The 26,665-nt window shown below is 41.3% G+C and overlaps 1 protein-coding gene across 1 annotated transcript; it reads right to left on the bottom strand.

The window, feature by feature from the left end:
• Positions 1 to 1,380: 1,380 nt before the first annotated feature.
• On the bottom strand, positions 1,381 to 25,246 carry LOC310784292 (bifunctional methylenetetrahydrofolate dehydrogenase/cyclohydrolase 2, mitochondrial-like; the record flags this gene model as incomplete). The annotated part of the gene is given in 11 exon segments (XM_083645308.1): positions 1,381 to 1,496; positions 2,831 to 2,956; positions 5,191 to 5,283; positions 10,994 to 11,101; positions 14,972 to 15,124; positions 17,176 to 17,298; positions 18,553 to 18,737; positions 22,292 to 22,445; positions 22,448 to 22,508; positions 23,870 to 23,884; positions 25,172 to 25,246. Coding segments are annotated over 11 exon segments (1,209 nt in total).
• Between the last annotated feature and the right edge of the window lie 1,419 nt (positions 25,247 to 26,665).

The raw sequence follows: 26,665 nt of genomic DNA, 5'->3' as shown, positions 1-26,665 counted from the left end.
GTGTGTAACTTGCACTTTAGAGGGGTTGCTTCCTTGTGCACGAGTTTCTTTTGCCCAGAAGGGTGTTCACAGGCGGAAGAGCCACTGGCACAGAATTTTGGCCAAGAATCAAGTCAAGACTTTGCATCTACAGCAACAAGTACGTCAGGTGAAGGCAGCCAGACAAATTCTGAGGAAGAAAGCATTACTCACAGTCATTCTGGCAGTATGCCAGAAATATGATTGATTGGTTAAACCCAAGGGTAGAAGAATCTTTTTACTTTTACTAACCGATTACCTTTTTGGCTGTTAAATTCCATTCTGCATCATTAACATTTACTCATGTTACTGGATTGAGTAGCTTTTGTATGTACTTTTTTGAATACTTTTTTTAAGTCACCAATCTTACTTTTACTCAAGTAAAAATCTTTACATACATAGGCTATAAACCACATTTACCACATATTGTAATTCCCTTGTTTGAACCCTCTCATCCTTTTAGAATTGCATGGAAAATATCACATCTAACAACATTCACTTTTCTAATATGTAATTTTAAATTAGATACTTCTTACTTTTACGTAACCAGTGGTGGAAAGTACACAATTATCCTACTCAAGAAGAGATTGTTACTTTGGTGGTTATAAGTACAATTATTTAATCTACGGTACTTAAACCAACTCCATCTCCACCTGAATAACTGCCTCACATAGAGCAGTCCTGCCTGGTTGTACGGCCATCTTAGCAGTAACTCAGAGTAGTAACTTACAGTAAGAAAATAAAATGAAAAACGGTCATATTCCTACAGCATAAAACTTTTTATTTAATTCACAACATTTCCAGTCAATCTGGAATATTAAAAAATGAACAAAAATGAGTTCAGTAGAAAAAAATATTAATCTAAAATCTTAAAAAGTGAACTCTGAAAATAAATAACTAAATTAAATAAACGCAAACAAATTTGAAATATAAATAAAATATGTATCAAATATGTTTCCCAGGAGGTACTGTATGCAGTCATGAGCTTATGGAGTTTTAAATAAAAGTGAGTCGGATGTGTGTGTCCTAATTGAATCAGTGCATGTATAGTGCTGCGGGGGAAAAGTGGACACCGTTTTTGCCAAATTTCTTGTGCTATAAATTATTTTAAAATAAAATCATTTGAATTTTTTTGCCTGTCAAAATCTTCTATTACACTAAATGACATTGCGGTCCAAGTCTTCAAGTTTCAAACTTTGTACAAACCTTTTCACAGCACTGTATGTATGTGTGTATATGAATATGCATGTATCTCATTCATTAAAGCTAATGGATTTCTTGTGTGCGTGTGTGTGTGTGTGTGTGTGTGTGTGTGTGTGTGTGTGTGTGTGTGTGTGTGTGTGTGTGTGTGTGTTTGTGTGTTTAATGCATCAGTGCGTTTCTAGCAGCAGTCACAGTGTTCTTCATCAGCATGGCTACTGTCATTGGACCCACACCTCCAGGAACCGGAGTGATGAAGGCTGCCTTCTCCTTCACCCCTACAAAGAGTCAAATAGAGCTTAACAGTCACCGCCCACTCTTTCTCAGATCCTGTTCCATCAGAGAATTCCCCATAAATATTCTCCATAGACATTTCGAAAATGGAAGTATGGAACCAAGCCAACCAGGGAAAAGAAATAGATCCCCCCCGCTCTTTATTCTGTTTTTGTTCCAAGTAAAATGTTTTAGGGTCATGGACTCACGATTCAGTAGGTGGCTGGTTGGCTTGGTTCCAGGCTTAAAACCTTTTATATAAGGATTTTTCAAAACATCTATGGACAAAATGAATGGGGAATTCTCAGATGTATCGGGAGCTGAGAAAAAGTGGGCAGTCACTGTTGAGCTCTCGAACAGACACAGAGTGAAGGGTCTTTGTTCACCAGAGCTTAGACTGATGGGATGGATGATCTCTGTTTCTTCCCCTGGCACCTCATAATGTGCAGTGCAGCTTAAAGGAACACTCCGCCCATTTTCAACCATCTTTGTATCATTAGAACATCAGTAGTATATCAGAAAACTGTAAACGGTTTTGAAGTCTGTCATTTAATTTGACAGTTATTGAGTGTTAAAGTGTGGACCAGTGACATCACTGGTCCACACTAACTCAAATTAATAACTCATTAACTCAAATCAACTCTCAATAACTGTCAAACTATTCATCATTCATTTAGTTTGACAGTTATTGAAAGTTTATTTGAGTTAATGAGTTATTAATTTGAGTTAGTGTGGACCAGTGATGTCACTGGTCCACACTTTAACACTCAATAACTGTCAAATTAAATGACAGACTTCAAAACCATTTACAGTTTTCTGATATACTACTGATGTTCTAATGATACAAAGATGGTTGAAAATGGGCGGAGTCTTCCTTTAAGCTGGATAGTTACTTACAGACAGAAACACAGTATGTGTGTTTCAAGAAATGTAATGCACGCGTGCTGAGAGTGTTTGCATCAGATAACACCCCATTATGTCAAATGAAATCCCCGGCATCAGGCTTATCAAATCTTAATGTTGGTTTTGGTAAAATCCATTATTTAACATAAAAACATGACGGGGTTTGTTTCGTTTTGCTCTACTCCCTACAAACTGTTACCTGATTTCAACTCTACATTTCATTGTCAGAATTGTTTGCCTTTGGAAATACATAAAAGCCGCTGTTTCATTTGAGGATTATTAGATTCAGCAGAGACATAGTATTGAAGGAACAGCTGATGGATCCTATAGTGATTTGAAACATAGTATTGAAGGAACAGCTGATGGATCCTAGTGATTTGAAACGTAGTACTGAAGGAACAGCTGATGGATCCTATAGTGATTTGGATTTATTTACCCTCAAAGTCCACATCTCCAATGAGTCGCAGTTTCCCTGTGCTTGGGTCCTGGATGCGGTTTATGCCCACGTCGATGACTGCTGCACCCTCCTTGACCATATCTGCTGTGATCAGGCCAGGAACACCTATGAGGAGAAACCAAGGCAGCAACAGATACTTTATTGGTTCCTGTAGGGAAGTGATCTGGTCTCATGCTCGACCCGCTGCGCCAGTCGAGCACGAGACCAGGGCCCAGTTGCACAAAGCACCTTAGGTTAAGATTCCCCTTAGAGTCAGAGTTAAGGTGTCCATAAAATAGAATTGGCTGCACAAAACACCCTTAGATGTTCTCCATAATGTTAAACAATTTAAGGAAAACATAAGCACAAGATTTAAGGGTGTTTTGTGCAGCCGATTCTATTTTATGGACACCTTAACTCTGACTCTAAGGGGAATCTTAACCTAAGGTGCTTTGTGCAACTGGGCCCAGAACTTTAGTTGGAATGAATGGGAGTGATGGAGCCTGACATCAAAGTGCAAAACGTCAAAACACATTTCTACACTATTTGGTTAACGACATCAACAGCCACCATGACATTTGATTTCTCACCTGCTGCTATAAATGTCTGTTCTTAATCTCCAGTATTAAGATTCTGCTGGGTTTTTAACATTACTACCAGTCGGCCGGTATTGTTTTCACATCGTGTGTGTGTGTGTGTGTGTGTGTGTGTGCGTGCACTACCACAGAAGCTGTTTTGAGTACTTTGCCAGGTGTTTATGTTCGTCTGTCTGTCTGTCTGTCTGTCTGTCTGGCTGTGGACAGATTTTGCGAGCATGACAGCGTCAAATCCGTGCAAGATGCAGTAATGAAGATGCAGTTCGAAAATAGGCGTGATCCAAGCAAGGGGCCGGTCCCCTCAGATTGGCCCCCCACTTTACGGCCCTGGCCCACATTCGTTTTAAGTCACGGCCATTGTGGCTGGTGTGATCCCATCGCAAGATGATCTCTCTCTAGTCTAGTCTAGTCTAGTGTTGCTTTTGATCTCCTTTTAATACCATTTCACCACGGAGTTAACAAACAACAGCGTGGCTAAATAGGCTGATGTCTCAATTAACTGTCTATATGGAAGAATGACAACGTGTTTTGTTTTGAATATCATTTTGCTTTGAAGTTGGCTGCTAGAAAACACTCCAACTCCTCAGACTATAATTACAAGTGCAGTACACTGGAAAAGAGTCTGAACCAAATAACAATTAATCAATCCGATTTAATGGTACCAAAACATTTAATGGTACTGTACCATAACATGGCCAAAACAAACCGGCGCCTCAACACCGGGAAGTTTACGAGTTCGACAACAACTTAATTAGTCCTTAACGCACACATTCTTCTCAACCACACTAAACCCAAACACGTGCTAATTCCCAAATGACACGAAAACAGCTGTTGACTCTTGTAATAACACTGAAGGAAAAGATGAGATAAGATTTATTAGATAATACTGTATGTACTTTAATTGTCCCCTTAGGGCAATTTGTCTTTGACTTCAATCTGTAGTTTCACAGTACAAACACAAAATAGCAAAACAAAACACCATGACTGGAGATTAAATTAGTCATGTAATGCAGTTCTATACAGAAACATATTTCCAAAGTTCAAAATGTTTGGATAACAGGTGGGTGCTACACATCGGTGGTGGATGAATTGAGTCCCACCCTCCCTCCCACACACACACACCCACACACACCCACACCCTAAGATATCTCAAGCACTTTGGGTGCCTTGAAAAGAGCTAAATAAATGCAATCAATTATAATTATTATTATTATGATGTGCAACGAAAATGAGGTGCTCATCCCAGAATGTTGCTTTCAGTAATCAGGAAAGTGTGCATTTACTGTATTGGAAAAGGAGTACAACAGGGCGACCCCTCAGGCACATTCACAATTACTTAAGAGTTTTTAAATATAGCTTCCCTATGTTGAGTGATTGTCTCACATTCCAGCTCTCAAAGATCACTGTTGTTCTTTAAGGAGGCCGTACCCGGTTACCATGGTCGACGCAGAGCAACTTGTACATAATATACTGAAAAGTGAAAACAGGTATTGAGCCGACCAATATCTTCTCTTGTAAACTGTACAGTGTCTCCAGTAACACCGGTGTTGTCACGAGTTCCAGTAACCGCTGGGAAAATGTCCACACTATGCCAAACCTATTGTGATCTAATCAACCAAGAATGTATCTTTAAGTTTTTACCATGCCATTACATTTTGGAAGATTTTTTGCAACTTTTTCAAATAGTGGAAAGGTTAATTTGACAACTTTTTATAGCTTTTATAACTTTTGAGGCGGGACAGTCAGTGGCCATTGGTCAATTACCTGCAGCAGCGATAATGATATCAGCCAGGCTGGTCAACGCCTTCAGCTGTTCCCTAGGGGTACATCTGTGGGCAATGGTCACCGTGGCATCACCTGAGGGGGTATAGGATTTTAAATATGGGTCAAGATAAAAAGGATGATACAACAATCAATGCAATAGCATTGCAATATCATCAATTCTTATGGTTTGATAAAAGTGAAAATAATCTCTACTCATAGACCGTTACAAAATCCAAATGGACAAGAGATCATGATAGCTTGATGGTGAACCTGCTTTTCTTCCACTGTTGAGCCTGGCATTTCCCATATTTTGAAATCCAAAAACTTCCATTGCATTGCCAGCAAAGTGACAGGTAGTAGTGACGTAAATACCGTACACAGATTTTAATCAATGATTACACAAAAAAGGAAAGCAGCACTGCAAAAGGCGTGTGTGAATATGTGTGTGTGTGTGTATGTGTGTGGACCTGCATACGTAGTCATAACTGAACCGTGACCGCACCAAATGGATGAGGGGTGGAGGGAGCGAGAGTGTGGAGGAGGAAAAGGAATGAAAGGCAAGTCACAACACATCAAACATACCTAAAGGGGTGTGTGTGTGTGTGTGTGTGTGTGTGTGTGAGAGACACACACAGAGAGAGGAATATATACTTATATTTTATTATAATATACTGGTAGTAGTGTAATATATATATATATATATATATATATATGTAAGGGATAATGTATATTGAGGCGGTGATTACGGGGGAAATAATGACCGACAGGTGGATTGAGCCCGCCGCGTAGCGGAGGGCTTAATCGTTCACCTGAAGGTCATTATTTCCCAGTAATCACCGCCTCAATATACATTATCCCGCTTAGAACACGGCCTACAACTAAATCATTCAATAATCTGACAAAAATAATTATTCAAATAGATTTTTTAATAGCGTTTTCAACGACAAAGCGGTTTCATTCGTAATTGGCACACAAGACACCACAGCTGCAACTGGTTGGCCTAATTAGTAGTGTTTGCTGACAAAAAGCTCTTATCAACTGATTAATCCAGGTGTGGCAGAGCAGCGGTCGGTTGTCGAGAAATAATGACCGGTGAATATTGTTGATTGACCAATCAGAATCGAGTATTCGAGAGAGCCGTGTTCTAAATATACATTATATATATCCCCTGTGTGAGTCCAAATTAAATTGAAGTCTGTTAGCCATCGTTGTTCCATCTGAGCCATCTTTCAACAGCTCAAAATGAATAAGATTTCAATCAAATGTCTCCAACCAGCTCGTGCAGCATAATGTCCAATATTTACATCATTATCTCCTGCTTTTCTGTTGTAGAACAAAGCAATGTTGTTGAGAAAAGTATATAAGTAAATATTGGATTTTTGGCGCCACAACGCAATTGGGTCCTAGCCTCTGACAAAGTTGTGGTTATGTCAGAAATGTTTAGGCATATTTCAATAGCACGATGGGCACTTTTATAGGTGCTATGATGTGCCAAGTGCTTGTTTTTGCTTTGTCTGTGTCATCTTGAAATTGTGAGGTTGCCGTGCCGTCGGCTAACATCGTACACAGCCTCGTCTTTCAACCATATTCCGCAATCATGCATTGCGACGGAAGGAGGGTTTCAACTTGCATGAAATTCTACCTCCATCAAATTGCCCAATCTGACATAATGCAAAAATAAAGATGAAATGAAAGAAGGGATGGAATCACACAGACTGCAGGTAGAGCTTTAGGAAGAATCCAGGGGCAAGATGATCAGAGATGTTTCTGAGTAACATTTTACACACAAGCTACCACTTCCAGCAGTTTGTTCAACAAAATGCAAATATGCAATGAGCAGAACTCTGGGATGTGTCCGAGGAAAAAAAGACTGGCAGAGTTTCTGTTTGACAAGGGTGGCTTTTAGCTGAGTAAACCTTTTTTTTTGCGGTCCTGGGTATTCTGTGTGTAAAAGCATATACAAAAACGTTGCCATGGAATACAATGCAGAAAGAGGATCAAGCTTTTCAGGAAAGTGCTAACCATAAAACTGAGGCCAGTGATGGGCAACCTTGTGCCATGGACGGCAGTGAGCGTGCAGGTTGCCATTCAAATCTAAGCGTGATTTCACTGATGAATTTCTCCTGTTTGGTTGAAGGTGCACCTTACCTGCATACTCTCAGTCCTCCATGGCACATGGTTGCCTATCTGTGACCTAGGTTATGTTTTAATACCATTGCATAACATTGGTCTTAAGCCAATGGCACACCAAACATTCTCCAACAACTGCCAACAAGAATGTTGGCAGTGGTTGGAGAATGTTTGATTGGTGTGCCATTGGCAAACACAGACAAACAAGGATTGAACATGTCGAATCTGACCGAACATCGCAAAACATCTCCAAACTAGGACAGACAGCCGTGGCACACCAAACAAACATCGCTGTTTGTCTGCGTTTGTTGGAGAATGTTTGATACATATCTTGGTATTTTCTACGGAGTGGTCTAAATGTTCAGTTGTAATGATGTAGTTGATGTCAGTTAGATTTGGTTAGGTCAGAGCTGTGGAATATTTAATTTTTTCTCAATGCTCACTACATCTCAGCATTTCTAACCCTCAGCTGTGCATAAACTACGGGTTATTATGAACTTCTTTTTAAAATACATGAGATGCAGGTAGTTATCGGTATCGGCTGAAAAGATCCAATATCGTGCACAACGGTGCTGGAAGCACGGTGCGGTGGGTGCTGCACCACCCCCTGGTGGCAAGAGATTAAATTTTCAAAATTGTTGAATTTGGATCGAGTCCTACTGTGTTTCTCTTCTTCTGGTTCTTGGGTAAATATAGGATCCACACAATAGCTGTGTCCCATTTCAGGTGCTAGACCGTCTCGTTTTGCTCAGCATCTCAAGGCTGCGCACTCCCCTGACTGGTCCGCGGAGGACAGACCTCTGTAGACCGCAGCGCTAATGTGAAGCCTGCACTCCACGAAATGCTGAAGTTTTGTTTACTTAGCCTCATGTTGAAACTAGTGTTTACATAGCTGTGTTTAGTTTGTTTTTTTTGTGATTAAAGCTTTTTATTTGCTTTTTGATACTCAAACGTTTACAATAGTCACTTTTACCAAGCAAAATAGAAGAGAAAAATAAAAATAAAACAAAGCCAAAAAGAAAAAAGAGGGGGAGGGGGGAGACAGACAAAAAAACAAAAGGGAGGGTGAGGAAAAAGAAACAAAAGGGTGCACATTCTTACATCATGATATTAATGTTACATTAATAATACATTGCTGCTATACATAGAGATCAGGTATGTTTAGACTGTGTGGTTATTGCCATTGGGGTTACACGATGATATCAGTTAGTACACAACATCAGTCAACAGTCTTCAAAGTAAGATATCAGCACCGATACTAGAAATTATCTCTGCTCATCATTTTCAAGCATTTCTAAGTAAGGCCCCCAGATCTTCCTGAAAAGTTTAGGGTGTTGTTAACTTTATGAATAAGCTGCTCAAAAGAGGCTATTCTAGCCAGTTCATCTCTCCACTCTTTAAATGCAATTTTCTCTTTTGATTTCCAGTGCCTTAGTACTATCCTGCTTCCCGTTATGAGAGCCAGCTTCACCCAGGAGCGCACTTGTGAGGATAGGCTGGTCTCCATAGGTAGAATGCCCAATATACATAATGCTGGTTCTTCAGTTATTTCTGTTTTCAGTATGTTATTAATACAGTGAACAATAGCTATCCAAAAATCATGTACCATTTTACATTCATATAACATGTGAACCAGTGTGCCCTTTTCTTCGTTAATTTTTATTTTTATATTTTTATATTTAATATTTTAATATAATTATTTTCTTCTCTAAGCCCCAGCCTAAACATTTTTGCTGGAGTCCAGTAGTTCCTGTTCAATATTTTAAATGAAGTCAAACGTGTGTGCTCTGCATATCTCGAGCTACAAAATACCATGACCTTACTATTTTCTTCCATGTTTCTTCATGAATAGAGATTCCAAGGTCTTTTTCCCATGTGATCTTAACACCCTTATAGTTTGGAGATTGGTGTTTTCTGAACATACTATAGAACCTGGATGATCCCCCTCTGAGTCTCCAGCTTACTCACCATGATTCTTGAATATAGGTGACAGGGGCAATGTGTTTACTTTGTTCACGGAGTCGGAGACACGCTTTGTGAAGAGAAAGAGATACGAGATGACAAGAAAAATAGCAGGTAGGCTATCACTCATGCGCGTAGCCACGGGTGCGCTAGGGTGTGCAAATGCCACCCAGACAGGCCACTGGCGCACCCAAAAAAATGGGGTAAAAAAAGTGTTTTGTTTTGTCTGCAAAACACATGTCAACGCTGTCATGCACTGTGTCCAACTGTCCGCTGCCCTATGTGCCCCGGAGCATCATGGGAAACTACTGTAGTTAAGCTGTCGTCCACGTAAAGTAAACAAATGCACGCACAGCAGCAGCAGCAGCAGCAGCAGCAGCGCCAAATCAGGAAGACATGAAACAAAGCTCGCTTTTAAGCTTTTTCGGCAAAGGCAAGAAACGACGAGGAAGAAGATGACTCGTCGTCACCCTCCCCCTCAACAAGTGCGGATTGTAAGTGCACCCGTTCCCGCACCTGTATTGGTGGTGTACAGTGGAGAACAGACAGATGATGAAGAAGATGATGCAGCCGAAACAATGACGTTAACAGCGGGGAACGCAGCCAACACACCGGAGGTTTGTGGCCAGAGGACACTGACGCTACAGATCTCTCTGCAGTAGACGAACATGCCAACCAAATTTGCGTTCTTTCCCGACTAGAACACTCATTGGAAAAAGTAGGTGAGACTTTTTTGAGATACTAAACAAAGTGGTTTTACATGTTGCCAAAAAATACAATTTAATTGACTGCTTCTACCTGCTAATAATGAGTGCGAAAAGGAGCAAACAACACACAAATATTCCTCTAAATCTGGTTTGAAAAGACCCAAAAAAAAATTGGCGGCGGCCTCGCTGGCACACCCTGGCTTTCTGTGGCACACCCAATGAGCCGAGTCTGGCTACGCTACTGCTATCACTGTCCCTGATTCCTGAGGGTAAATTGAGTAATACTGCAGAGAAGAGGAGAAGATACTGAATAATGCCATCACAACAGTATAATCCTAATGTTAATTTAAAATTAAATATTCCTCTAAATATGGCTAAAAGACAAGTCCAAAAAACTTCAAAAAATTTTCTGCGCTGCCCTTGCGGGCAGCACCGAGGGTCCCTTCCTGACAGCACCCCCTACTTAAAAGCACTTCCAGCGTGGCTGATCGTGCATCCATAGTTGTTTGTATTTTTTATTCATTTTGATTGATTAGTACTTGTTGTACATTTTGATCTGGTTTTCTACACTTTTACGCTGTCCAAGGTCAGCCTCGTCTTATTACCCCATCTTAACAAAAAACCAGAAGCCCTCCCCTGCCTTCTTCCCATGCCCATATAAGGAAACTGTTGGCCTACAGGCGTGCCAACAATCTCGCCCTTTTCCTCCTCCACACCTCCTTTCTATTCTCCCGGAAAGACAGGCACCGGCACTGTTTGATAATAAGGTGGGAGTCATTATCCTGTCTCCATTTATTGGTCACATCCTGACAAAAGCTATTGTGTTCGTCAGACCAATTCTACAGAAAGCCAAGATGGTGCAACATTTGATTACAAAGTAGCACTTACGGATGCACTCACGCTCTTATTGCTCACACACCTGCACACAGCAGCAGAAACACACACGCACGCGCACGCACACACACACACACATACAGGCACACACACGCACACACACTTCTTACCTCCGGGTCGTTCATGGTTGCGGTCAGTGTGCAGTAACATAGCGATGGGCATTCCAACATTTTTGGAGCGCCCAGCAACCAGCACATTCTTTCCCACTGTCTCTATACCTGCACAGACAAATGCTTTTTAAGTCAAACAGGTCATACTTGAATGAGTATACTCGTTAGCTACGACAGGAGAGAATGTGCTATAGGATCAAATCTGCTGTTGCAGGGATGTGGGTTTACCACTGACTGGAATTCAATCACCCCTAGTGGTCTCTTGCCTCAGTGGGGCTTTGGCCTGTTAGTGGGGCTGTGTGGACAGAGAGTAGGATTATTGTAGATAGAAAGCTTAATTAACATATTCTTCCTCATTTTATGCAAAACGGCCTAGTGAAGATGTAGCCTCAGTTGACAGGTGACAGTGGGTTAGTATGAAAACAAAGGCAATATCCTGAGGCGGATTCTTGTGTCTCACAAACAGAAGAAGACATTTGCAAATGGAGAGTTCACACACGCACGCACGCACGCACACGCACATACACACACACACACACACACACACACACACACACACACACACACACACACAGGGGCAGTATTTCACCTCTGACTGATCAAAGTAAGGCATGTGGAGTCACAGTCTGGCACCATAATGTCACACCCATCACAATTGCTATTCAGTGTCAGCCAAGACAAAAGTGATTAAAGTGATTGAGAGTGGAATGACAGGTATGTAGAAGGGTTAGTCAGACCAATATTTCGGTTTGCCAATATTGATCTTTTAGGTACAGATATTTGTCCAAAACATGCAATTAACTTTTATATACATTTAGATCAATGTTTTTAGCCTTTTTGTGTGTGTGACTGTGAAGGACAAATGAGTGGGTGAATTCTGGGAGGAAATACAACATTTGCAATGTACGAAATACAATGCAAAATGATTGGGGGAAATGTAGACAAAGACAGTAGTAGATGATGGCCTGTAACTGTACATGACCCTGGTATTCTCCTCAACATTGAATACTGACAAAATATTGGCTATTGGTGACTTCAGTCTAAAGATACAGCATCAGTACCCATATCGGTCAAACCCTAATATGTACTGTATGTGAAAAGGAACACTCTCACACCTGTGCTTACCCTCTTTTGACTTTCTTGCTTGACCAGCTATTTTGTCACTTTGATACAGTATTTTTTTAATAGCCTACAACCTTAAAGGAGAATTTCTGTATTTTTTAATGTGAGCAGAATTTGTTTTAATCGGTGCAGTATTGACCAAGATCGCTTCAGTCGCCTTTCCCACAGGAAAAGTATATCGCTATAATAATGTCATGATGGAATAATCTCATCCTGGCAGTGGTAAAAACAAGCTTGTTTGGTGTAGTAGGGGCATGTGGGAAAAGCGGACGCCAACTGAAGTGATCTTCGCCAATACTGCACCAATTTCAAAGATTTCTGTTCACATTACTTAGTCAAAATTATAGGGTCCAGGTTGAAAAATACAGAAATTCTCCTTTAATAGCCTACACAAATCTGTCATCTTTGTTTTCATCCAAATCCTAAACTCTGGATAGTCAGGTGCTACTTCTGACATATCTAAGCATCAATGTATCATTTTCAAATGAATTATGTTATCTTGGTATAATTACCATAAACAATTGAGACAATAGTCGAAGCAATTGGTCACATTTGGTCACAATTATCTCACTCCAGTGGTATTATGATTGTTACCGTTTCTCAAAAACCAGTACCATATCTTTCATAAACCATGTTGTTTCTTAGCATTTCTCCACATGCATTTGTTTCCTCTTTTACTTTACTGAACGGGATAAACTCATTGGAAGCAACTTTGTTTCTCTCATTCCACCGTCTGTCTACCACTGCTTTGAAAACGTCGGCTCTGTTTGAGCAGGAGGAACAGCACCCTCTGCCTGCTTTATGCTGTGAATTCCACTTCCAGCAGATTCCCAACGAAATACAACCTGGTGGCTCACACAATGCAAAATACAGCATGTAAATCTCACATTCAGTCACCACCGCTGCAATAAATAAATACATAAATAAATAAGTACATAAATGAATGAACGAATACATAAATAAATAAAAGGGGGTGAAATAACTTGTTTCAACTTGTAACAACATGTTTCCGATGCACTTTAAGTAAGCATTTTCTTGAATCAAGTGAACATATCTTGATAGAAGAGGTATACACGGTATGTGATTGACTGTGATCAGTTAGATCTAGGTAGGCTCTTTCTCTGTGCCACTAAATGTGTTGGGGGGGGGGGGGGGGGGGGTCGGGGGTGGAGCGGGGGGATGCCCCTGGAAACGAATGGCATCACTTAACCCACACTGACAGGTTTCAAACAATGATTTTTAGACTCAATACAAGATTAAATAGTTTGATGCACATATTTGCATTGCACATTAATTAGTTTGGAAACTCCACTGGGACTTGTTTGTGAAGAAGAACCACTACAGTCATCATGTGCACAGGGTGAAGAGGTGCTGTTGGACCAAACAGTTCTATAGACTGACTGGATCAGTACAGTGTGCATCAGTACAGTGGGCAGATTTCAAGTACATGTCTATAAAATGATCGTTTGGCACCATCTAGTGGGCCCGTCTTGGAAACACAGGAACACACATAGACCAGAACAGCACATCCGGGTAATTTGCAAAACTTGAAGGCCGCGCCCCTTTTTAGGGGATAACACAAGCCACTCGCGTTGACTTCAATGTAAAATAGCAGTACCCAAAACATCTATAGAAAAATAACAGAATTAATTTCCTTTATAAATGACCCAAAGACACCATGACATGACAATATATTTCAACTCGGCCGGCCATAGAATGCGCAAGATACATCGACACGAGGTACTTGCCTTATATGAACGCTGTATCCAGTTTCCACCAGGTTACATGCATCGTCCACATTGACGGTGTCACGCCTACCCTATCGCAGACCAGTTTTTTGTTTTTTTTATTGTTAGTGAAACTATAACAACACAGCAACTCTTCGGCATATCTCTATCAAATTAAACCGTTTTAAATAGTTTGTTTGAAGTGGTTTCGGCTTCTTGTACCGTCGTTTACTATGGTGGGTTTCCCCTAAAAAGGAGCGCGGCCTTGGAGCTGGGCGCTTGAAGACGCGACGCAGTTCTGGTCTATGCCAGCTCATAAATTAGATGTACAGTAGTAACAGTATTTCCTTTCACCTTAGAATTTATGTAGTTACCCTTTTTTCAAGAATTGTAGAATTGCAGGAAATGCATTTAAAATGTTTTAGACATAATTACGCCACTGGTCTCAGCTCACCATTATAGAAAAGAAATAGGCTGCTAGGAATATGGGTTGACAAATAATATTATTGTATAAAGTTAGCATTATGGATAAAGAGTGTACACTTGGAGCTAGATATGGCCACATTCTTATGCTAAACACTTTATAGTTAGGAATTCGATATTTTATGACAGAGGTTTTCAAAGTGGGAGGCAGGGATGGGGGGGGTGCTCCAAGCAGTTTCAGGGGAGGCTCAGTGAATGGGAAGTGCGAGAGAAAAAATTACATTACTGATCAAAAAGAGATCACATAGAATAGCCTAAATGTGTGTGATTTGGTTCAGAGATACAGTAGTTTGGGGGAATTTGATGGTTTTTCCCACTTTCCCAGAGTCCAAAACAAATGAATGCCTTCGGACAGACCATTTCCATGCATTTGGTGTAGACTGAAGTATGTCAACAGCTTAATTGTTTGAGTGTCTATGGGATCAAATAAAATAATCACGATCATATAGGCATCCAGGAATTGAGCCTCTAACCAGTACACCCACATACAGTATATGTTCTGTCACATGCATGTTCATTTCATCAGAGTGTACAGAGCAGCCAGGAGTGAGGAACGTGGAGAACCATTGTCTGGCTCAATGATATGTCCTTGGGGTGGAGGCTAGCCTACAGTATGCGCAAAGCCCCAGAGGTTTTAGTGGCTTACCTGCCCTTTTGATGATCTCCCAGACAGCAGCAGGTGTGGCAGGCACCATGGATCTCTGGTCCAGACACAGCTTGCCAATATTGACAATATGGAAGCCGTCCACATCCTTCTCTGGAGCGATGGCGTTACACACTGCCCGCTCGTTAATGTGGCCTAGGAAGAGAAGGAAGGGGAACTTACTGGCTAGTTGTTGTCTACAATCCTTTCTACACTCCCACAACATGCTGTCCCAACAATATCGGGTTATTTTGAACACTGCCGTTGATCATGATTGGTTGGGACCGAGCAGTCTGGAATTCTTTTCTTGCTTTAATTCCCACTTGGCAGTAGCTGCAGCCAGGCCTTTTCTGCAGCTTTGGTGTGGAGTGCGGAGAGAGTCTGAGTGGGCTAGGCTAGTGTCCACCAGGCTAGTGTCCACCAAGCTAGTGTCCACCAGGCTAGTGTCCACCAGGCTAGTGTCCAACTTGAAGTAGAATGCAGCCTTCATTTTGAATGATCACATTTACAATGGCGATATTGCCACTGTACCATGATCATCCAGGGGCACATTTTGGTGAGTCGGTCAGGGGTGAGACACTTCACTCCTCTATACGTGTGCAATCAAACTTCATCAAGGTTTATAGCACTTGTGACATTTTTTTCTTCTTGCCATATAATATACTGTAGATATCTTACCACTATAGTTGGAGAGTTGTTTGTTTGTCTGGTGTTTCAAGGTGCAGCTTTGCTCCGATCACCTCTCAAATTTGCCAAAACACTTTTCAGGGGTCTGGAATTAATCTAATGCCAGGAATTCCTCACCATGACAGAAATAAGGAGCTTCCTTTCACCTTTGTCAGATGACAGTTCCCAATCAGATTGGCTTTCTCACTTACCCACCAACAAAGGCCAAGGGCAAGAGACCTCAGCCAGTATTTGCTCATGGCCAGCTCTACACAGCCTTCTCCAGGAGAAAGCAAGCCAGCAGCATGAAAGTACTTATTGAAGGTGATGAGGAGGGAATAACAGACAATGGCTGGGTTTCCCAAAAGCTTCTTTGCGCTAAGAAGCTAATTCAACCCTTCTTAAGGCCCCCTTAAGAAGCAAACACGTTTCCCAATTGCTTCTTTACGAAGGCATGCGTTTCCCAAAAGCTTCTTAGCGCTAAGAAGCTTCTTTGACCCTTCTTAAGGCTCCCGTAAGAAGCCAACGAAGCCAACGCGTTTCCCGATTGCTTCTTAGCCTAAAATTATCTTCCAATTATCCTCTGTTAAGAAGGCTGCGTTTCCCAAAAGCTTCTTAGCGCTAAGATGATCTTTCGTTAAGAAGGTTTTGTAAGAAGGGTCTGGAGCCTTCTTAACACCTTCTTAATGACAAAACACTGGCAGATCCAGCCGCGTCAGGCAAAAGGAGATACTTGTGTCCACTGTTCCTCTTGTGTTTTTCCCTTTTTCCTTTCTTTCATGTACCCTTTAGTGTTTAAAATTAGGGAACACTTGAAAATCTTCCCTGTATGTATGGTTACTTGTGTTTTAAATGTTTTACCGTAGGCTATATTCCTCTAATCAGAATGGATTCCTTTTATAATGTTGTGGATTTATATAGCACCTTTCACAGAACCCAAGGTCGCTTAAATTCTGTAGTGTTTCTCTGTTTTGTTGTATGCTGTGTATATAAAGCAATTTGAACTGCAGTCCATGTCTGAAATATATAATGTTTAATAAAGTTTAACATGACCATGATTAGGTGTTAACAGTGTTTCTCAACCACTGAGTCGTGGCCCACTGCTGGGCTCAGAGTGCCATCAAGTGAGCCGCTCCAGTTAAGATGCTTCTTAAGAGCCTTCTATTTTTTTTATTTTTCTCGACTGTTAAGAAGGCGTTTGGGAAACACTTCTTTGGAGCCTTCTTAACTCCTTAAGAAGCTTCTTAACTCTTAAGAAGCTTCTTTGTTGGGAAACTCAGCCAATGTCTATAAGGAGCTGCTGTAATCATGTACTCATACAAACATTTCCATAACTGCGCCCATGGTGCATCATCTCCAGAGTCTCCACCCTAGAAATCGAGTGTGCGAGATTTCTACTATATATATTGACAGAGGGAGAGAGAGAGAGAGAGAGAGAGAGAGAGAGAGAGAGAGAGAGAGACTATGATGTCATGGTCAGAACTTGTTCCACTGTGATTTCAGTGATGAAGATCAGCTGGAGTATTAGTGCTGGTGTTTACCGGGGAGTGGGAGCTGCACCAACAGGCCGCTGACCTTCCAGTCACGGTTCATCTTGTCAATCAGCTCCAGTAACTCCTCCTGGGAGACTGAGGCTGGCCGCACCACCGTGTCACTGGAAATACCTGGAGAGCACACACACACGCACAGTACACCATGTTACAGATGCAGCCAGCCATGTATAGAACTTACCTAATAGTAGGGGTGTCAAAAATAATTGATTATAAGATGCATCGCGATGCGGACGTGCACGATTCTGCATCGATTCACAAATGTCAAAAATCGTAAAAAATAAATAAAATAAAAAATAATCAAATAAAATATAATGGAAGTACATGCAGTTTTTAATTATGGATCATAATACAATGCAATTCCAAATGCACTTTCATTTTAAAAGTGGCCACACAGTGAGAAAAAAGAAAGTGAGAAAAAATAAATCATGTATTGCGGAAAAAAGTGATGCATCGATTTAAGATGCATCGAGATGCATCGATAATCGTAATCGAATCAATCGTAGCCCTCTGAATCGTAATCGAATCGAATCGTGAGGCCAGTGAAGATTCACAGCCCTACCTAATAGACACCAAATGTTATATATTTGACATGTTATGTCCTTGTTTTACACTTCCTATGTGTTACAAAGGGGTATGGTGGGCTGGGATGGTAGAGGGCAAGTAGGGGATGGGATCAATCAGCATCTACAATCATCTGTTATGTGTCTGACCATATGTCTCAATGGTTGAATAAAAACTAAATTACAAAAACTCAAAAAGAAATCTAGTCGTGTGTGTGTGTGTGTGTGTGTGTGTGTGTGTGTGTGGTAGCTTATTTGATTTTGATAACGTCAAATTTTGATCAGATTTTCTCCACAAGTGTCTTGCCGCACCCCCTCTGCTGATCTGGGGAGAGCTGTAGACTAGCTAGTCACTAGCACAACACATGCTTCCTCTGATACATGAGTCAGCCGCTTGTTTTCACCGGACGGTGAGCAGCTTCACCGGGAGGACGTAGCGCGTTGGAGGATCACACTATTACCCCCAGAATAGGCACACCAACCAACCAGAGGAGGGCTGTATAGCGACCAGGACTCATACCCCACCGGCTTCCCACCCGCAGACACAGCCAATTGTGTCTGTAGGAACGTCTGACCAAGCTGGAAGTACTGTTACCGGGAATTGAACCCGGGTCTCCGCGGTGGTAGGCCAGTGCTTCTACAGTACCTCTACACTACCCAGACACCGCTATAGCATCAGTTTTGAGTTTGAAAAATGTGTTTGTCCATGCTTAAAGATGTGGTAATTACACGCTGTGCTTGTTGGTCTGCATAATGCACATAGTGTATACAGTGTTCAGGCATGTGTGCAGCGCTCGGGTCTGACCCAGTATGCTGGCTGCCCGGGTCTTGTTCCTGACATAGGTACGGCTGGCTGGGTCGTCCCCCACTAACACCACTCCTAGGTGGGGTCTTGTGTTGACCTGAGCCACCAGTTCTTCCACATCCCGCTGGATCTCTCTATGGAGCTGACGAGCCAACTCCGTCCCCGAAATCACCACCGCTGCATGTCTGCGTAGGAAAAGCACCAATACATCCACACATCACAAATGGTGTGAGACTGCAAAGCAGACATACAATTAGACCCCCCCAAAAAATATGTAATTTTCAATATGTTACACATTATTCCAAATGTGTCAACACACATCGGTCATATTTATGTACACAGATGAATTTAGCAACTAATGCAGTATACACTTTTTCCACAAACTATATATTTGTTACCTGCATCTTTAAATTTGTTGTGGCCTATTTGATGGTGTGAATAGTTTTTGATGCTGCACATATGCAGTCTGACACATTACAGTATGTCTGTCTAGTCAGTGTATACCTACCTCATAATGGGTTAGAGCCAGGGGCGGTTCTAGGCCTTTTTTGGGTGGGCTTTAGCCCACCCAACAATAGTCTCAGCCCACCCAAAAAAACAAAAACAAAATCTCTCCAAATCCATGGTGGTCATTAGTAGCAGTTTGTTAAAATTATCTTTATTTATTATTTATTTTTGCTTTAAAACTATTTTTTAATTTTCTGCTTAAAGTTCATGAAAAAAAGTGGCATTCTTGTTTTTTCCCCACAATAATTTCATAATACCATTTGTAATGCCACCGTTGTAGTGCTGTTGTTCAAAATTAAAGTAAATTTTCTCAGATTTATTGGTGTCTTTCTAGTCACACAATTTAATAGTCAGTGTTTCCCATACACTGATCTATTTGTGGTGGTACACCCTACTTAGATTTTGACCCCCACAAATACTGCCACATATTAATTTCAACTAGTTGACTGCAAACTCCTGCTTTAGTGCTTACAGTATATTATTATCTTGTCGGAATATTATTCCAGCCAATAAGTTAGGAAGTTCCCTTTTGATTTAATTTTACTTTTGTTTTGCCTACAAAGCAAAATGTTACTTTAATTGAAACTCCCCTGAAGTGATTTTGGTATTATTTATGCAAGCATAATTCTACCATATAGTAACCTGTATGCAGAATATATATAGTATATATAGGAAAACAATTATTTTTTCATCGCTGTAAAACCACAGAACGGTAAAGAAGATATTGATGTGTGTAGTTCTTCATAGATCTAGTCTCTTCATTTTGATCTCAAAGTGCGCCAGTTTGATCCATTTTTACTTGAAACTGTACAAAATTTTCTTACGGGGGGGCATGCCCCCGGACCCCCCTAGGGGTTCAGTGGTCCATCACCTTTGGGTGGGCTGAGCCCACCCAAAGCTCTGATGCTAAAACCGCCCCTGGTTAGAGCGCTTCTCAAAGTTAAGTGATATGAGGGAGTTCCAGGCAGGGGATATGACTACCCTCATTGTTACAACCCGGCTCAAGGAAGTAACAAATGAGGGGAGTCATACTCCAAAGAAAAAGTTAAAACATAATTACTATGGCTGGTGTTTCACTGACTATCATTTTACAGCATTGTTGTTTTTTATTTTGAATAAAATAAAACATTAGATAAAAAAAAGTTAAAACAAGAGCCAGTGGTGTATAGGCTATTTAAATTCATACAGCCATTTGCCATAGCTGTATTTATATGTTGTAAATTCACATATTGTCATATGTTTATGCTCTTCTATTGGATGTAGTTATCAGCCATGTTACTCTTATCTACCTAGCCACATGCTTATTTGCTGCTTAATATCAACGTTCACCATGTGACTGTCATGTGTCACCATGACAGTTATTTATATGGAACCCTGAACGAATACTATAGCTTTAAGTGTTGGGGGCAGGAAAGCAGTTTGCACTTCAGCTGCACTTGACAGGTGTTGGTGACTGACATGAGAGACATTTAGGTGACAACAAGCTACACTATTATTAGGCTACTTCACAGTGAAGAGTATTGATAGTATTCTGTTACATCACCACATGGCCATCTTGGTAGGAAAAATAGCAGGTGATTGTAATCAATTAACAGGTGATTACAATCAAGTGACACAACCATAAGGTGACCAGACGTCCCCGATTTTCGGGGACAGTCCCCGTTTTTGGTGACCTGTCCCCGGCTGGAGCTGTCCCTGAAAATGTCCCCGATTTTCTACTGGCGTCTGCGGCCGATATGACTCTAGCTCTAGCAGGCTCATTCTTAAATCTCGAGTGAAAATACTTACAGGGTATGACTGTACAGACCTACAGCATCCATTGGGACCAACAATGCCATGCTACCTTGTCGGGAAGGAAGGGGGCTAAATAATACATTTTGAAAAACTGGCATATATGGTCAATTTCAAAGGGGACCCTTGACCGCTCTCGCCTCAATATATCTGAATGAGAATGGATTCTATGAGTACCTACGAGTCTCCCCTTTACAGACGTGCCCACTGGCAAACCACTCAAGCAAAAAGGTTGCAGGAGGCTTATCTTTTGCTGCTCCCTGCTCTTCCAGGAAAACATTGAAAAAGCAATTACGAAAATAATTGTCCCCAATGTCCCCAATTACGAAAATACTTTTTGAGATCTGAGGCTTTTCATAAAACATTGGGCGCTGTAGGTTTGGACAATCATGGCCAGGCCAAATGCTGCTGGGGTACACATTGACATTTTGTAAGGGGGCACGGTGAATGATGTGTGTGTGTGTGTGTGTGTGTGTGGGGGGGGGGGGGGGGGGGGGGGTGGGGCTTGGGACAATGGACAAAATAAACAAAGCCATGGACAAAATAAATGAAACCGGAATCATCCCCCTTTATTATTTGATAGGTAATATTGGATATTTTTATGATATATTGATTGCTGGACTGGAAATGTCCCCGATTTTCATTTGAGAAATCTGGTCACCTTACACAACCAGCCAATGAGCTGTGTGTATTATATTGGTAGGAACATGCTTGTGACATCATGGGAATGCTATGAATACCCTAACCAACATGAATAAATGAATAAATGAATAAACGAATAAATAAATAAATAAATAAATAAATAAATAAATAACATACATACATACATATTACACAAATAAATAAATAACAATAACATGGTTCCCCCGGACATTTAGGGGTAAACACGCAGTAGGCTACAGACAGGTAAGTGAGCCATGAGCGCCAAGTTCCGACCGTCAGCTGGGACGGGGAAGTTACCCACCAACGACCACCAGCGTAATGATAACAAAATCCTTCAAAAGGAATAGCGTTAAAACGTAAAGTACGTTTGAAAGGAAACAACCTAGCTAACTTTTTGAGTAAGAAGCCGAGCCCACCCCCTGCGGCTCATGATGGATTAACCGGCCTCACCTTCATGTGTGCACCGGTCCGACTCGTCCCCAGACACAGCCACAGGTGCACGAAAGGAGGACAGGACACACATGAACCTGCAGCGAGTTATGTAATAAGGACACGTTTATTTGCACTGTTGTCAGTCTTATCGGGCCGAAAATCGGCCTTCACCGGCCTTGCTAGTACAGTGTGTACGGGGTAACGTGCTCACTCTGTCAATCACCATCTTCTGACACGTGATGACATTCACATCCTCTCACCGGTCCAGTCTAGAGCAGTGCACTGCACACTAGGCACCGCGCATCCATCCGCAAAACAGCCCAAACAAGATCCCCCCCGTCTTTACCTTGTCGCCGACTGCTGCAGATGTCTTCTCTGAGTCTCGCATTTTCTGTGCATCCGCAGTTTGGCCCGGCAGCAGTGATGCGGTAACGCTAACGGGCTACAAATCCTGAAGGAGGAGCGTAGCGGTGAAACAGAGGCCGCCGCCATGTTTGTTATGTGTGCGTCGTGCGCGTGTGCGTGAGTGAGGGGGCAGGATGGGCAGGATAGTCCAACAGTATCTGTTGACAGTCAATGGTGTATTATGGAGATAATGTACACAGGCTAGCAGATAAGCTACTGTGTACTGTAGCCTTATCAGAAAATGCAACTTGTATAGCCCTACTGTACTGTAGCTTTATCAGAAAAGACAACTTTTTCTTGTAGCTGATTCAATCAAATAGAATACCCCTATGGAAAATAATAAATTGATAACAATGCATCTAGAATATTATAGCGTAGTGATACCATGGGAGATAGAAATATACCAGAAAGATAAAAGCAGTTGGCTATTGATAGTATTCTGTTACATCACCACAGGCCATCTTGGTAGGAAAATAACAGGTGATTGTAATCAATTAACAGGTGATTACAATCAAGTGACACAAATAGGCCTACATTCATAAACACACAACTGGGTACCACACATAAGCCCTAATTAGAATATTATGGGTAGTCTAATGCTTTTGGTTTATTGTGTAGAATAGAATAGAATATTTTATGATTATTTTCCCACAGCTCTTTGGTTCAGTGCACTTTGAGGAGAGAGTTAAGCAAGTGAAAGAGAAGACACTTTGTTCCTGATGATGCAGATGCACAGGTGTAATAACACAGATGAACAGGTGTAATAACACATCCTGTCAAAGCTGTGAATGTGAAACAACTTCATGTTTATTTGCGTAACATCAGTGTTGCTCTTTCATGCACCCTCTTTTGCTTTTGAAGAAAATCGACTTGGCATTTAAGTTACAGCTGTCAAGCTGACTGACCTTTACACCCCCAATCATGGAATATTTTTGGTTGGGAATATTTTTGGTTTGGCCACTTCTGTTTTGGCTAGCGATTCGTTTCTTGGAGGGTTTTGATTCAAATTTGTTGATGGAAAGAAAAACTAAATTTTCAACCTGAACCTATTATGACCTAAACTTTTTTGGACTGTGTGTTATTTAAACGTTGCAGTAATCCAAAAATTAAACAAACCTTTCTCCTTGTGTAAAGTATTAAATCTTTTGCAGTGTAATTAGATTAAATGTGTGATTGCTTTGTTTTGTCCATGTAAAAAGACTGAAATGAAGGATCAGTTTAATATGAGTTTTCAGTTGCACAGTTGCATGGAACAGCCAAGACCAGTTAGGTCGATTTTCACATTTGAATTTGTAGAGACTTGATGGACAGAAAATAATGTAGAGAAGAGGATTCCAATCCGTCAGCATGCAGGGATCATCTTGTTCAATATCTGTTTGTGTCTAAAAAACAAGTATATACCAAGTATTTTAAAATGTTGCTTTTTATTTTAGATCCATTGAAATAGTTTTACTACTGCAACTTCCACAACAACCAAAGCAGAGACTCAGGAAAAAAGAAAACCAGAAATTATCCCAACCACTGCTGCCACAAACTGGACACAGAGGAAACACAGAGAATTTGGGAACTGCATTTTTCATCTTTGAAATGTGCTATTTGAAACGTGCTATTTTGCTTGGTGTGGCAGAAGGCAGAACATATGATTGTCTTTCTGCGTTTCTGATGGGCACAACCTTGTCATGTCACACTGACTTGCAATTCCACCCAGAGGTTGGAATATCTGAAAACTTTTATATTGACATTGTATAAGATGCATTTCTGAAGATCTGGCTTGAAAGTGACAACTATAAAGCACATTGATCACGTCATACATTTGAAATGTTCTCTTAAGTTCTATGGTTTCCAGCTTTCCACTGCTCACATGCTGCTGCTGCAGTCTGTGGCAGCTCAGCCTGAGATTACAGCAAGTTGCCATGTGGAGAGGAATCATTTGAAGTCCTGCTACAAATGTCCCCATAGCCAGCCAGTCCAGCTGTCACCTGAGGCGCAGCGCATGGGCTTCAAGAAGGACAACAAAGCTTTTATTCAAACGTCGGGGTGAGACACACACACACACACACACAATTTCAGGCATACATTAAATGTAACGGTAACATAACATTAAATGTCTAAAATTACCAAAAATGACAAGCAACCAAAAATAAGGAGTACCGATTACAATATTCCTGTGTGACCATATAATAATGATCATTATTACACATTTTCTCTGGGTTTGAAGTTGGCTGACCGCCTGAGGGTCTCAAATTAAAGAGGCATTGAGACAATGTTCATATGATGCATCAGCAGAGATTTATTTCATTTCTCCCATCCAAGCCATGGTTTTCTGCAGTGCAAACAAGACAGTACAAGCCAAAGTCAATAATACAAAGTGAATATCAAATGACAAATCAAACAGTTACCAGCTGGATTAAATAATTAGCTCAACATATTACAACAAATGAAATGTGCATAAACAGAAATAAGGCTTACATGTCAGGGACGCATGGCAAGAGAAATGAGTTGGGAGGCAAAGAGTTCTCAGCTCTGTGTGAGAGCTAGATATGGAGGACTGGCCTGGGCTCACACCTGCCTCCAATTGGCCTCCAATTGCCAATCAGGCAGGAAGATGAGTGACATTCTGGGTGTAACTTTCTAACCCACAGAGAGCTGCCATACACAGCATGAGGGAATTCACAACAGCCGCCCCCACAGGAGCCCAGCTGCTGTGACTGAAACCAGAATTCTTGTGATGTTGTCAAGGGGGCAAGGAGGGTAATGGGATGAGCCGTGCAACCGGTCTGGTGTATGTCCGGTCCTGAATCAAGATGTCCGCTGACCTGACCCGTCCATCCGGACTGGGATGGACTTTCACTATCTTGCCAACGGGCCACTGGGCTGGGGGCAGTTGAGGATCCATGACAAGGACTATTATGTCCTCTTCCAGGTTAGCTGTAGCTGTCAGCCATTTGTTCCGTGGCTGCAAGGTGGGAAGGTAGTCACGGATGAACTGTGACCAGAACTGATCCGCAAGGATTTGGCTCTAGGATTTGGCTCTAAGAGCAAATGCTAGGAAACAAATATGGGGTAAGGATGGAGATAATGGTGCTTTCTGGGGATCAATCAGTGAATATAATGTGATATCATTCTGTGGAGAGAGGATGGATGAGATATTTATTGAAAAAGTAGTTACTAGCCTGCCGATGTAGTGAAAGAGACAAGTAGCCAGTAGTGGAAGAGTGTGGAGCAAGTTAAACCTGCAGTAAGTGATATCATAAGCACACTTCTTCTTAGCTTAGACCCTCACTGCATACAAAGAAAACCTCCCATGGACACACACACACACACACACACACACACACACACACACACACACACACACACACACACAGACACACTTTGAGGCAGTCATACTCTTTCCCAATCAAATGTGAATTACGTGTGTGTTGTAGAAATCTGCATTCCAAGCTCTCGTCAGGAGCTGAGAGACACAACTGAGATGCATCTGTCTTGTCAGGAGACACAAGACGAGACAGACACACAGCGATGCATCTGTCTTTTCAGGAGACACAAGACAAGTAAGAGATAGACACACGTGCATGCACACACGCGCAGGCAACAGCTTATCTTTGACACAAATGGAAAGTACATCGGAGTGAAATTCCACTTTTGACTCATGGCATGGCAGCACAATAGGAAGCCCTCATACTACCTCTGTACTGTAAATGAGATCTAGTTTTCATTGGACATTCATACATGTGTGCATCTTCCAGGAGCTTCCAGGAAAGCTTCCTCAGGTCCAGCCTGTAGTGGAAGGTTTAAATTATGCCCGTGACTGCCTCCTGCTGCCAGGGAGACATGGCTACAGTACATGCATGAGGCTGACAGTGAGAAGCTCAAACTCCACTTTGTGCAGGCCCGTGTGTATGATTAGATAGATAGATAGATAGATAGATAGATAGATAGATAGATAGATAGATAGATAGATAGATAGATAAAAATGCAGTTAATGCAAGAAAATGTTTGATTTGTATTGGAAAAACAAGAATTATAAGCATGAATTAATCATTCAATTATATGATTAACGGCTTTTTAAGATGTACTGTATATTTTTTTGAAGTGCAGTGAGTCTCCTGAGAAAGCCGTCACCAAGTATAAGCACACATACTTCTTGTATGTATAGGCTATCCATGCATGTACACCACGGATGCACACCAGGGATATCCTAGTTTGGGATTTTTCATTACATTTTTATTTCAACTTCAGTTTTAGTTAGTTTCGGTGTGGGTTTGGTAGTTTTAGTTTACTTTTTATTTTGTCTAAATTCTATGCCGAGGAA

The sequence above is a fragment of the Poromitra crassiceps genome (genome assembly GCF_964638095.1).
Source record: "Poromitra crassiceps genome assembly, chromosome: 10".
NCBI classification, from domain to species: domain Eukaryota; kingdom Metazoa; phylum Chordata; class Actinopteri; order Beryciformes; family Melamphaidae; genus Poromitra; species Poromitra crassiceps.
This window is presented reverse-complemented; position numbering and strand designations above follow the sequence as displayed.